The sequence below is a fragment of the Beta vulgaris genome, chromosome 3 (genome assembly GCF_026745355.1).
Source record: "Beta vulgaris subsp. vulgaris cultivar EL10 chromosome 3, EL10.2, whole genome shotgun sequence".
NCBI lineage: Eukaryota > Viridiplantae > Streptophyta > Magnoliopsida > Caryophyllales > Amaranthaceae > Beta > Beta vulgaris.
Window position 1 is genome coordinate 3030698 of NC_079204.1, and position 12555 is coordinate 3043252.

General features: G+C 35.6%; 1 protein-coding gene across 5 annotated transcripts; it reads right to left on the bottom strand.

Annotated features, from left to right (window-relative positions):
* Nucleotides 1–103: 103 nt before the first annotated feature.
* Nucleotides 104–9138, bottom strand: LOC104888146 (uncharacterized). Of its 5 annotated transcripts, XM_048640846.2 has the most exons (9): nucleotides 8809–9138; nucleotides 8137–8223; nucleotides 6715–7995; nucleotides 6359–6598; nucleotides 5543–5763; nucleotides 4084–5126; nucleotides 3275–3361; nucleotides 3000–3171; nucleotides 104–561 (listed from the first exon to the last, which is right to left on the bottom strand). In XM_048640846.2, the coding sequence occupies exons 6-9, from the start codon at nucleotides 4549–4551 to the stop codon at nucleotides 554–556; spliced, it is 735 nt and encodes a 244-aa protein (XP_048496803.1). In that variant the 5' UTR covers nucleotides 4552–5126; nucleotides 5543–5763; nucleotides 6359–6598; nucleotides 6715–7995; nucleotides 8137–8223; nucleotides 8809–9138; the 3' UTR covers nucleotides 104–553. The 5 variants fall into 5 exon arrangements, 2 of the variants coding, with proteins under 2 accessions (XP_048496803.1, XP_048496802.1); XR_007272385.2 differs by having other exon boundaries at nucleotides 2978–3171; nucleotides 3275–5126; XM_048640845.2 differs by lacking the exon at nucleotides 104–561 and having other exon boundaries at nucleotides 2710–3171.
* Between the last annotated feature and the right edge of the window lie 3417 nt (nucleotides 9139–12555).

The window sequence follows — 12555 nt, forward strand, 5'->3', positions numbered from 1 at the left end:
TACATACAACAACTAAGGTCTCCTCCAAAAAAAAACTACAAAGAAGGTTGTCATAATAAGATGTGAAAATGTGGCTGTCATCTTAGTTATTAAAGTCTTATATTGATGGTATCCATGCTTGTGATCGAATCTCGTCTACATTATTGCGCTCGGTGTTTTTTGTTACTCTTACTAATAAGTTAAAGCCAAGAACACACCTACCAAAATTTTGTTTGGTAATCCTCATGTATAGAGTAAACTAAAACATACCCAATCGTACAAAAAAAAAAAACTTTTTTTCCCAAAATGATCTAATTTGTCTTACTCAACTACAATGTGAATATCAAGATCAATTTCTATCATGTTGGAGCTTCGGACCAAAAGAGAGAACATATGGATCAAAACCAAGGATGAGTCTTCAATTTTCTGAAACTCTCCTATATGCGTTTCTTGTCCTTGAGCAAAAATATTGATCTTATAGAATCCTCCTCTTCAACAATAGAATCTGAGGCACAAACATTCTTCACCTCAATAATGAGCATCTCTTCAACGGTTGAACCACCCACAGTAGCAATCAACCACCTTGGTTTAAGCATGAGATAGCAACCATAAAATACACAAAACGGATTTCAGATTATTATTCCATATTTTTATGTCAATTTATATCATTCTACTAAATACTAATAATAATAATAATAATAATAATAATAATAATAATAATATCCGAGCAGGCTGAGTAGTGATACATAAATCTAAGAGATAGACAATTCGCCCTTTCATATTAGTCCGTCCAATTCGTTTTTACATAATCTCCAAGACAAACCTTTCAAAAATAATATTTGTAATTGTGATTTTAAAACTATACATTACAATTACAATTAACAATAAATCTGACAAGATCCAACATAGTAGTACTTAAGTACTAGTTTTAAAATAGGGTCAAATTTATGAACTTTAGCAAAAAAAAAAAAAAAAAAAAAAGGATCTAATATCATGACATAGAGGGAGTAAACTACGAAGACACGAAAACAAGTCATATATTGTGAGATTGACACTAACCCATTAATTCGTCAAATTTTCCCTATTCTTTTGGTTCAAGTGTCAGATAGGCAAAAAAAAACTACTTAACTTTGTTACGTTTTAAATGAACCGTTTACTTTTTCACGCAATCTAATTCTTTAATCGTTAATATTTTTAGTTGTACACACGCAAATTAAAAAATATATAAAAAAAAGTTATAATTTGATAGTATACATCGAGACAAATCTAACAAGATCTCACTTGACTATGTTTTTCTTTATATAATAACAATAAATTAGAGTCAAATTGATCAATGAATAGTATCATTTCACCCAATGTTTCAGTTAAAACAGAATGAAGTATAATCTTCATCATAACCAATTTGTTTTAAGTAACACTCCAAAATTTCCAACAACTAACACTATGAGTTACACAGCTGCACAATGCTTAAACTCCTTGCATAAAGGTTAAATGGTCATTTTTAGTATTCAAAGAATGCAGTTTTGATCATACTATTAAAATATAGAGGAGAGAAAGAGAGATAGAAACCTCGTCGGGTTGTTGAACGAGCGGGCAAAACATGGACAACGGATTGACCGGGAAGATATAACAAGGGAGGTGTAAGTGACAAACAGGACATTTGAAGAGAGTACTACTATAGCCAAGAGCAAAAGGAGGAATGTTAAGTACAGCCATGCAGTTAGCACAAACCACCTGCATCTTATATGGATCGATACCGTAAACCATCGCTGGTAGGATCGGATTTGGGTCCGAGCACGAAGACTGATCTAAGTGGCAGTTCGGACAAAGGAACTTATCTGAAGCGCCCTCTGGTGGCATGGTAAAGATCATACGGCAACCATAGCAGCGGAGATGGCATGGGTAAAGTGTTGGTGAAATGGAGGGTGGTGATGAGGTATGGACCATTGGTGGTCTGTGAAGTTCAAGGGTTGTGTGTTTTTCTTGGAAGAGGATTGATTAGCAGCCGTATTATGGAAGGAGATCAGGAGAGGTGGAAGAATGTGTATTGGTTTTCAACCTTGTTTTTTTTGGAGATTTTTACCAATTCTGGCGCCAAACCAATAAATGAACTTATTAGACTTTTCTCCAAACCAAAAAAAATTAATTGTGGGAACTGGGAAGCTATGTTGCTCGGACTCTTCATTTCACCTCAAGTACCCGTGTCGGATCCTCGACAGTCGAACATGGGGGCCAAAAAATGGTCGAGTTATACACTTGGACACGTACCCGTGTAGGACATAGGTACTCGAGTTCGAGCAACATAGCTGGGAAGTAATTACGTGTGCAGCGTAGGAGAATATGTAGAGCGTGCTTGTGGTATGTAATTATGTCATTTTAATAGGAAAAGAAACAATCTTTTAAAGACAAATTAACGAGAAAAGCAGAAGAAATTTTCGAGTAAAGAAATATCATACAACAGACTGTTTTTTAGTTGTTTTTCTTAGTGACTCTCACAATTGAAGCTTTGTGTAACTAACTCCCAACTTCTGTAAGCAGCCCCCAACTTGAACAACGTCATTAGATATAACGATTACGGAGACAACAATACAGACAACACAGGTAAGAGAACCTATTTAATTACAACACCCGCTACATATGCTTTTATAAGTTTCATCTATACAAATCTGTGCTATAGTATACAAATTTCAAATGAAAATTAGAAAAGAAATTTCTGATAAGTGAACAAAATTTTCGAGAGAAAATGTAGTGTCTGACAGTCTGAGTGATGTTTAAACAAGAGTTTCTACCTCAAGATGTTATGTGAACATGTGAAAAACCAGTTTTTCATAGTTTATAGTTTGGAATGAGTCAAAGTTACTTGAAGCAAATTGTATAAGCAAACTTCTTGGCACTTGTGTTCTACACTAACATTTCATATTTGGCTTCAGTCCAGCAAACAAATTGTGAGCTAAAAGAGAAAAACAACATCTAACAATGATGTGCTAGGATTAGCTACCTTGTCATTTATATTGTGTTACCTTCATGAAAGTATTTATCACTTCGTCGGTTCGTCCACTTCCTTTGGAAATCTCTGAAATGCCTCCAGAATGGACTGTCATCAGCATCACAGTGCTTGATCAAGTCAGGCATAAGATATCCTCTAGTCCATTCCTTACAAGGGGCAGGTAAATCACAAATGTAGCAATAGCACTGCAATTGAACCAATAAAATAGCGTTTTAAGGCCAATTAAACTGAACAAGTTAATTTAGCTATCAATAAAGGCAAACGTAGCATGAGAATCAAAATCAACACCTTTTGGCAGTGAGCTTCATGAGGAGTCCTCTTGAAAGGGTGTATTGCGCAGAGGTGCCTTGGATGTGGGTAATCTCTACATGCCACCTGCCCATTAAGAAAATCAACATAGTAGTAACTATTAAGTGACATGTTACGTTGTTACTTGGGCTTTCGGACTCTTCATTGCTGTGTTAGATCATTGATACTCGAACATGGTAAAAACAACTGAGTCGCGCACTTGGATGTGTACCGAGTACGAAATGAGTACCCAAGTCTAGGTTACAATTAACATAGCTGAGGAGATTATTGTTATATTACATGATTGAGTTTTTGGTTCAATTCGATCAATTTTGGGGTCCCATAATTATCCATTCAAATCTTGGTTTCAAGTTGTGCGTTTTTTCTAGTCAATTGTCAATTAGCTTATGATGATCCAAACTTTAAGTCGGTTCGTATCAAAATTTCAAGTATGATTGAGATGTATGGTTCAAGTCACAACTGGGTCAATTATTTGGGTACTGTCACAATCTTCAAAACACACTTCCGGCCATATTCATATACTACTAGTCTACTACTAAACTATTTACTTATGTATAAGTATAAAACTTTGATTTTGCAAATATTCAGATTAAAATGAATCTAAAACAAAATTTCACATGCTTATGCTTTTCTCTACGAAATAATAACAATTAAATGATCATAATCATAATATGTCAAGCATTGACGAAAAAACAATCAAACTATGTAAACTAATAATATTGGGGTGATGGAATACTAAGAAATTAATTTCTCACGGACATATATAAATTTTAGAGAAGAAAAAATACCTGGCCTTTCTCACCCAAAATTAACACATCACCATTATCAACAAGCGATAAATTCGAAAACTTGACTGGGTTAGTAGGATCAAAATCATAACGTTCTCCTTCATTCACACCGACAATGGACTTCATTACCTCAACATCAGGATTGAACCCCAGTATGAAGCAATCCTCAAGCTCCTCAACTTTCTTCACATCTTCCTTCTTCTCCACACAAACTATGGAACCCGCCGTTACCTTCCTACCATGGCCGCCATAGCGTTCTCTAGTTATGGCGGATTGACCACAATTATTAAATCTAGTAGTGTAAATCTCTTTAGGATAAGACCACCCACATCTCCTATAACAACCCTTAGAAGAATGCCCACTTCCCCCACATTGATGGCACTTCATAATCTTATTCTTAGGGTTATTGTTAGGGCATGTCCTTGCGTAATGACCAATTCTTCCGCAGTTGTAACACTCATACGCCATTGTTTATTGTACTAACTACTTGGGCACGTCCGCAAGTAGCTATGTATGATGGATCATGTATATGGTAAAGGTCAAACCTTGCAAGTGATGGAAAAGTAATATGAAACACCTTGGTTTTTAAAAGAGTTTTCCGTGAGAAGATAATTATGGACGGAACATCCTGAATATATAAATCTATCCAAAATTCCAAACCCAAACAACAGTATGCAACATTGTCAAGGGCTTAGAAGTCTGTGTTCGCCTGATATTATCCCCTTTGAGTTGCGAATTGCGATATGATGCTTCACTAACGTTTCAATACCTAACTTGACGTGCACAACTTCTAGTATACACTTGGCGGTTTTCACTATCCCTACCGCTGATCATATTGGGCCGGCCTGATTTTGGGGCGGGTTTTGGAAAGAATTTTCTGTCCCGCGGTCGTTTTTTTTTGCTTTGGGCGGGCTTTGCGCAAGTCAAAAATGACTTTTTAGTCTATTTTTTGGCTTGGCCCGGCCCAAGCAATGGACAAATTTTTTTAGGCGGCTTGGCCCGGCCCATGATCACCTCTAACGATCCCCAAACGGAACTAGGGCCTGTGCAAAAGTCAAAACCCAGACGTTTAGAACGAATGTCTATTTACAAACAAAGCCAAATTCTTGCACTTATAATGGAGCAAAACGACTAGTGGTCCGTCCGAAGCCCCAGTCTTGTTCCCCATTCAGAACTCAAGATGAAGAATAAGTTTATTCCAATTTTACTTGATCTAAACTTATTGAAAATTTATATGTTAACATACTGAAGCACTTTTATAACATATCTAAATCATCTCTAACTTATTTACTCGTATGAACTTAATTCTTTTGAAGTAAATAAAATTATGTTGCATATAACCCTACCTAAATCTGTTATATACTCCGTATGCCCCTAGTCATGGGAAACTCAACATCTTCTAAATGCTAAATGCAATATCTTCTACATGCTAAGCATACTTCAAAGCAGCCTGATATACCTCATGTTGATGTTACTATGTTTACATCCCAGGAATTGCAGGAAACAGGAGCCAAAACGTTGTGCATTATTTTCCATCATAAGCCTATCTGTAACCTTCAAACATCTCAATTGACGGCAACGTTGATCATCGAATGACGTTCGTTTATGCTGCAATCTCAATTGAGAAAGTCAGCAGCTAGTCTCCAAGGGAGGTTGATCATCGAATGACGTTCGTTTATGCTGCAATCTCAATAGAAGTATGAGGGTCAACCAGGAACAAGTTGATAACCACCATCTTATGGTACTACTACAGGTCGTCACGAAATAGTAAAAACAGGTTTACATGGTTCAAATTGTCCAAAAAAAAAAGAAAAGAATTGTCTCACCCTTGGTCTGAGTTACAGTGCAATTGTCTCATCTTTTCTGTTATGACAATTCTCATCTTTTCTGTTATGACAAATCTGTGGAAGTAGGTAACATCATAACAGAAAAGATGAGAATTAATCCTGAATACTCCTTGGTGAGTGAAAGAGTACAAATAGTCAAATACTATGAGATTGGTGAAAACTTCCACAGATTTGCAACCTTAACTCAGCATTGGCCACAATTGCACTAATGAAAATTTACAACATCATCAGACCTACATACTCATCATAATTTCCACATTGTGTTCCAGTTAATTGTCAAACACCATCAACAAAACCAACAAGCAGAAGAAAATTGAGTACACCTTTTTAAGTTCTATAAACTACGATCAAATCAAGCAAAAGAAATTCAGCACAAGAACATGTTACACACAAGCAAAGTCTTTGTTGCTATAGAGAAATTACTTTACCTCTCTGCTTCTGAACTTTTCTTCAGATTGGCAGTCAGCTCAGCAGCAGCATTACGGTGTTTCGTTGATCCTGCGGGGCAACTACTCCTCGTGCAGGCATACCAAAGTGTATCAACAGCGCAGCACCCAGACCATAACTAGCCAAAGAAGTCTTAATAATTCAGGTTCCATAACTGAAGCAACAAGAAATGCAATTTTCGCATTGATATGCCAAGGTTGTGGATTATCTGAATTAGCAACCTGCACATACCATGAAAAATTTATCCTCAAACATCATAATTGATACAGTAACCCAAACACATACAGCCAAAAAACTTGTTGCTGATAAGGGTTTAAACTTTAAAGAACAAAAGTACCTGTTCTTTTCACTGTGAAAATGGACATATCTGAGTCATCTTCTCTATGAAATAGAAATTGTTAGGAAATATGCTCCTAAATTTGACAGGTTCATACTGCATTAGGATATCAATCTGCTCAAACTGATTCATATTCATTTTTGAATTCACAAACATATGAATCCTAATAGCACGCCATGGCCACCAGCCGAACACTCACACCTACATAATGGGCACCACCTTCCTAATTCTTCCGAATACCACCACAACCACCACCACCACATCCGAAGTAAAACCTTCTCCCACCATGATGCCAACATGTACATGTCATTATCATTAGATCCCTAGGAACAAGCACGATCCCTAAACCCACAGTTCTCCAACCCCAATTACCCCACTTTGTTATTGGCAATATCTAGCTAAGTGCCCATTTCTTCACGCTTACTGCAATCAAGTACCCCGGTAATTGTAATAATCAATCACCATCACTTTGAAATTTAAAGTTGCCTCTTCCCCTCTCACAAAGCAATATATTATAGCCTTTACACTTTGTTTCGAATAGGAGGAAATGGAGAGAAAGGGAAAGAAGGGAAAGAGAGAGGGAACAAGTTCCCTTGTTTGGATACGGGATTGGGGGAAGGTAGAGGAGGGAGAGGGAAGGGAAAATGGAGCTCCATCTTCCCCCTCCCTTTCTTTCCCCTCGCCTTCCTACCCAATCCCTTCACTTCTTTTCCCTCCTATATTGCTATCCAAACAAAGTGTGATAGTTTACAGTGGAACCCAACAATAGGTACAACTTTCTTCAAAAGGAAAATAAACTGAGACAAAAATTCCTTTGCATTAAATGGGTTAGTTAATGCTAAATTTTGCAGAGCTGAGCAACACATGTGATGGATTTGAGAACTCAAATCAGCAACCTAGTTAGCTGAGTTCAGAAATAGCACATCTTTTCCAATTTACAAAACATCCTATAAATCACTTGACCCTCCCTCTCCAACCCCTTAACAATTTGTACGTATCTAGATATGATCCCTGAACTTCCTAGATTTAGTAAACACAATTGACCATTAGAAGAAATACACAAATATTACCACAGGATGAAACAAAACATGTATATACCACTCCTTTCAGGTTTAGTCTTCACCCTTTAACCTACATTTGAGTCTGCCTCTTCTCTACACTCTTAAGTAACCTCCAAAATTGAGATTCTTCAGTAGCATCGCAGTGGCTTAAACCAAGTTTACTCGAACCATCATTCCATTTCTGACAAGGCGCTGGTACATCACAGATGTAGCAATAACACTACAATTAAACCAGACAACTAATCAATAACTACTACACAGCAAATCCCAAACTGAACAAACAGATAGTCAGATACCAAAAGTATAACGTAGTACTGTATATGCCACAATGCACGCCTAAGCAAGATGATAGAAAGATTACCATTTTGCAATGAATTTCATGAGGAGTCTTGTTAAAAAGATGGGTGGCACAGACGTGCCTCGAATGTGGGTAATCCCTACAAGCCACCTGACAATCACAAATATATTCAAAATCACTATCATAAGCAGATCAATATCAATATCATCATAACCACCTTACAAAATAAATGTGTCCCATTTGATAATACTCCCTCAATTTACAGTGTCTAACATCATCATGATAATCATAATCTTAGGGTGTGTTCCATTCAACTGATTAGGACTTATTTTTAGAACTCATAAAACTCATCTTAACAAGTCAAAATAAGTAGAACAAGACACTACCTTAACAAACAAACAATACCCACTTTGCTAGGAAAATAACACATAATTACTATCTTTTTATGATAACAGAACATACCCATTGCGCCAGAAGAGGATACATTAAATTTCATCATCATCTATTCATCATTAAAAAAACAATACACACTAAGTTTGATAAAACATGCTTATAAGTTATTATCTCTACTAGCATCAGCTACCAAATCACAACCACTCGAAAAAAAAAAACAACAATATACTTCTCTATTTCAAAATACTTGTTACACTTTCCTAAAATAGAAATGTAACGATATTTGCTAGTCGCAACTACGTAGCATCTAAATTGAAACGGATAAAGTATATAAGTATATACCTGCCCTTTCTCAGCTAAAATTGAAACATCATCATCAACAGCAACACCTTCAGACTTCTCACAAATTGACAATTTAGAAAAATTCTCTAATTCACAAGGATCAAACTCCAAAATAAAACAATCCTCAACTTCCTCAACCTTCTTCACATCTTCTCCCTTCTTCACACAAACCATAGACCTCACCTCATCATCATCATCATCATCATCATCATCATCATCATCATCATTAGGATCAAACTCAAGAATAAAACAATCTTCAACCTCCTCAACCTTCTTCACATCTTCCCTCTTCTTCACACAAACCACTAAATCCAAACTGGGCCCCACCCCCACCCCACCCCCACCCCCACCCCCACCCCCACCCCCACCCCACTATTGTGGGCCCCAACACCATCACCAAAAAGTAAACCCCATCCTCTGAGACGACGTCGTTCTCCCTTACCAACATAAAAACCCCCTCTACTACTATTAGAAAACCAACCACGAAACTGTTGGTCACAATCTTTACCAAAATGCCCAATTAATCCACAACGATAACACTTCAATTTATTACTCGAATTTTCTGGACATTTCCAAGAATTATGACCAAATCTTTTGCAGTAACTACACTTAGACCCAAATGGAACGACATCAATGGCTTCGAAAGAATGTGGGGAATTTGAACCCCATAATTTGATGTTAAATTCGACGCAATCTCCTTCTTCGATGGTAATGGTGGTATCCGAGGACAGAGAACATGGGCTAATATATACTTCTGGGATAAAAGGGTTGTCGGAGAGTATGTAACCGATGCCCTGTAAATCAAGCCACTTTATTTTTCCTGTGAGTTTATGGGTTTCTGTTGTCTTGCTTGAATGTTTATCGTCCGCCATAGATGAAGGTATTTGAAGCTTTTGCAAAGGTTCCTTAAGAAGGAAGCGAGTTGGGAGGCTTTTGATGTGTGACAAAGTGTCCCATTGATAAAATGTCACCGTAGTCCGTAGCGTCTGTAGCAGTAATTGAGTTAATTAGTAAAGTTGGAATCTGCAACTTTTTAAAATTAGAAAAAATTAACATGAATAATCTTAATTTTTACCATTTTTTAAAAAAATAACTCGTTATTAGGTTTGGGATATGTCCCGAAGAAGAAAAAAAAATTATTTATTAATATTATATATTAAATGATAACACAAAATATAACTTGGTCGAGTGTTTTTTATTATTAAGAAATTAAGTCAGCTCAACCCGTAACTTCAAGGACCAAGGGGGGAGCGCTCTACCCACTTGAGCTAACTCTTATCCTTAACTTGGTCGAATGGTTAGAACTTTAATATACGAACTTGAGGTCATGGGATCAAAACCTATGCGATGCAATTTCTAATTTTGTACATGGATTAGATACTTACACGAACTAAAACTCTCTTAGGGAGAGCGCCACGTGGCACCGTTCCTTGTTTAGGAACGCCCTTTGATATATTTACTAGTATTTTGTCCCGGGTTGGTATTGTGTTTCCAACTTGATATACGTTTGTTTCCACTCCTACTAAAATATATTAAGGAAAACTCAACATTTAAAAGGTACAAATATAATAATGTAGATATTTAAAGCATGATTAAGGTTCCAATATTGTTGCAAGCTAATTTTACTTTGCTAATTGACATGACTTATGTACACATTGAACAATTCTAATGGAGTAACAGAGATGCCACGTGGCGTGTATACATTGTTACGCACGCCTTTTAATATATCTGTATATATACCAAGTTTAGATAATTTTAGAACAATCCTAATTTTAGGTGGTATCTTTTTAAAATAATCTGAACCATTAGTTTCTATACGTCCTCCGTTTTTTTTAGATCACCCGTTTTGACTTTTGATACTATTTACATATGTAACTTTGACTATCTTTTGTGATTTGTACTTTAGGGAAAAAAAATATAGTCATGTGAGATCTTGTTAGATTCGTCTCAATGTATATTTTCATGATATCAACTTTTTATAATTTTTGCTTGTGGATAATTAGAGATATGAAGATTTGAAATAGTGCATTGGCATGTTTGTACAAGGAAAACAGGTCAACTAAAAGAACAAAGATAGTATATTATAGCCTTAAAACGGATTGGTGTAGACAAGAAAAATGATAGTTTGGTTTTTTTTAGAAGACTTAGAATTATTCTTGAATAATTTGAAGTTTGGAGTATTTTGAGAAAAAAGGTGAAAGTTAGGATTTTTTATGTCAATTTTTCCTTAAAAGTATGCCCATAAAGAAAATTAAACCTATCTACTTATCTGTATTATACAATTATATACTCTTTTACTCTTTTTTTTTTTTCAGGAAACACTTTTGGAATTATATCTTCAATTAACTAAAAACAATCGCAATTGCTCCAATTTATGAGAAAAATTATAATATATGTGATATTTTATTAACTATTTAGTACCTTAAAGTAGATACATGTTTTAGTTTGAGTACCTTACTTAGAAATTCTGGTCAAAATGGTGAAGTATTCGGCATTGACCCTCCATTTCTCTCCAAATCTTATGTTTTTTGTCTTCAACTAGCGCATATGCGCATGTATTAATTATCTCTTTTTATCCTTTTAACTACTTACTAGGCTCGAACTATGGTTCGGGTAAGGAATACTTTCATTATTTAATATTGTACTTAAAGACAATAAAACTAAATATCACTTGGTGTAGTGGTTAAGTCTCCCTCAAAAAAAAAAAAAACTTGAAGTCGCATGATCAAATTCTATGCTATGCAATTACTAATTTTTTATTGAATGTGGATTACGTGTAGTAAAATGTCATTAGGAATAGCGCCACATGGCACCGCTTTTAATATATTAGTATAGATTCACTTCTCCAACTTCAATCATAGTAGTATATTTACACTCTCTGCCAATTCGAAGCCAAAACAAACTCAACACTAATTTTTTAGGAAGAAATAAATAAATTGAGGGAACAAAACTTCTGAATTTGAAGTTGACTTACCTTGAAGAAGATGGAGAAAAAACTCAAAAAATGGGGAAGACGGGGAAGTTAGGGTTTGAAACGGGAGATTTAAAAGGGGCGAGTGGCATTGTGTTCACTCTCATTGAAACTTGCATCAAGATTTGGAGGAAAATACAGTCAATGGCGAATAATTGACCATTTTGGCTACCAACTATAGTTCAAAAAAAAATAAAATAAAGGTATTGATTCACAAACTGTGTGTCATAAAAGGTATTACTCTAATTCACAGTTTTACAAATTATGAAGAGAATATCCAAAATCAAATAAAGGGCTTCAAGATAGTGGCCTACTCCTTTTGAGTTAGATTTGCTATTGTAATTACGACAATCAAGTGGTGGGCTAAAATGCCTAAAAGTTGAAATTTTGAGTTGAGTCACATACAAGGATGAAAAATAACGATCAAGAAAGAGTTGCCAAAGAGTAAGAGTTGAGGTAGGAGAATAGGGAAAAAGTTACTAGGGATAACAAAAAAAAAACACACCCCAAAAAGATAAAAAAATGAAGAAGATGAGCAATCTTATTAGGCGATTATCAACAAGATGAGCATTAGGCGATTATCAACATTGACCAGCAACATCCTCCTCCACAAGCGACTCTTTATCAATTTTGTTTAAGATAGAATGTAAGAGCTCATAAAACTTCTATAGTTTTGTTTCTTGGGTTTAGATCAAGTAAGAAGACTGTACTTACTCTTTTAATTAATGAAAGTTTTTTCGTTGTCAAATAACTCTTCTCTTTTCTTTTCTTAAGGG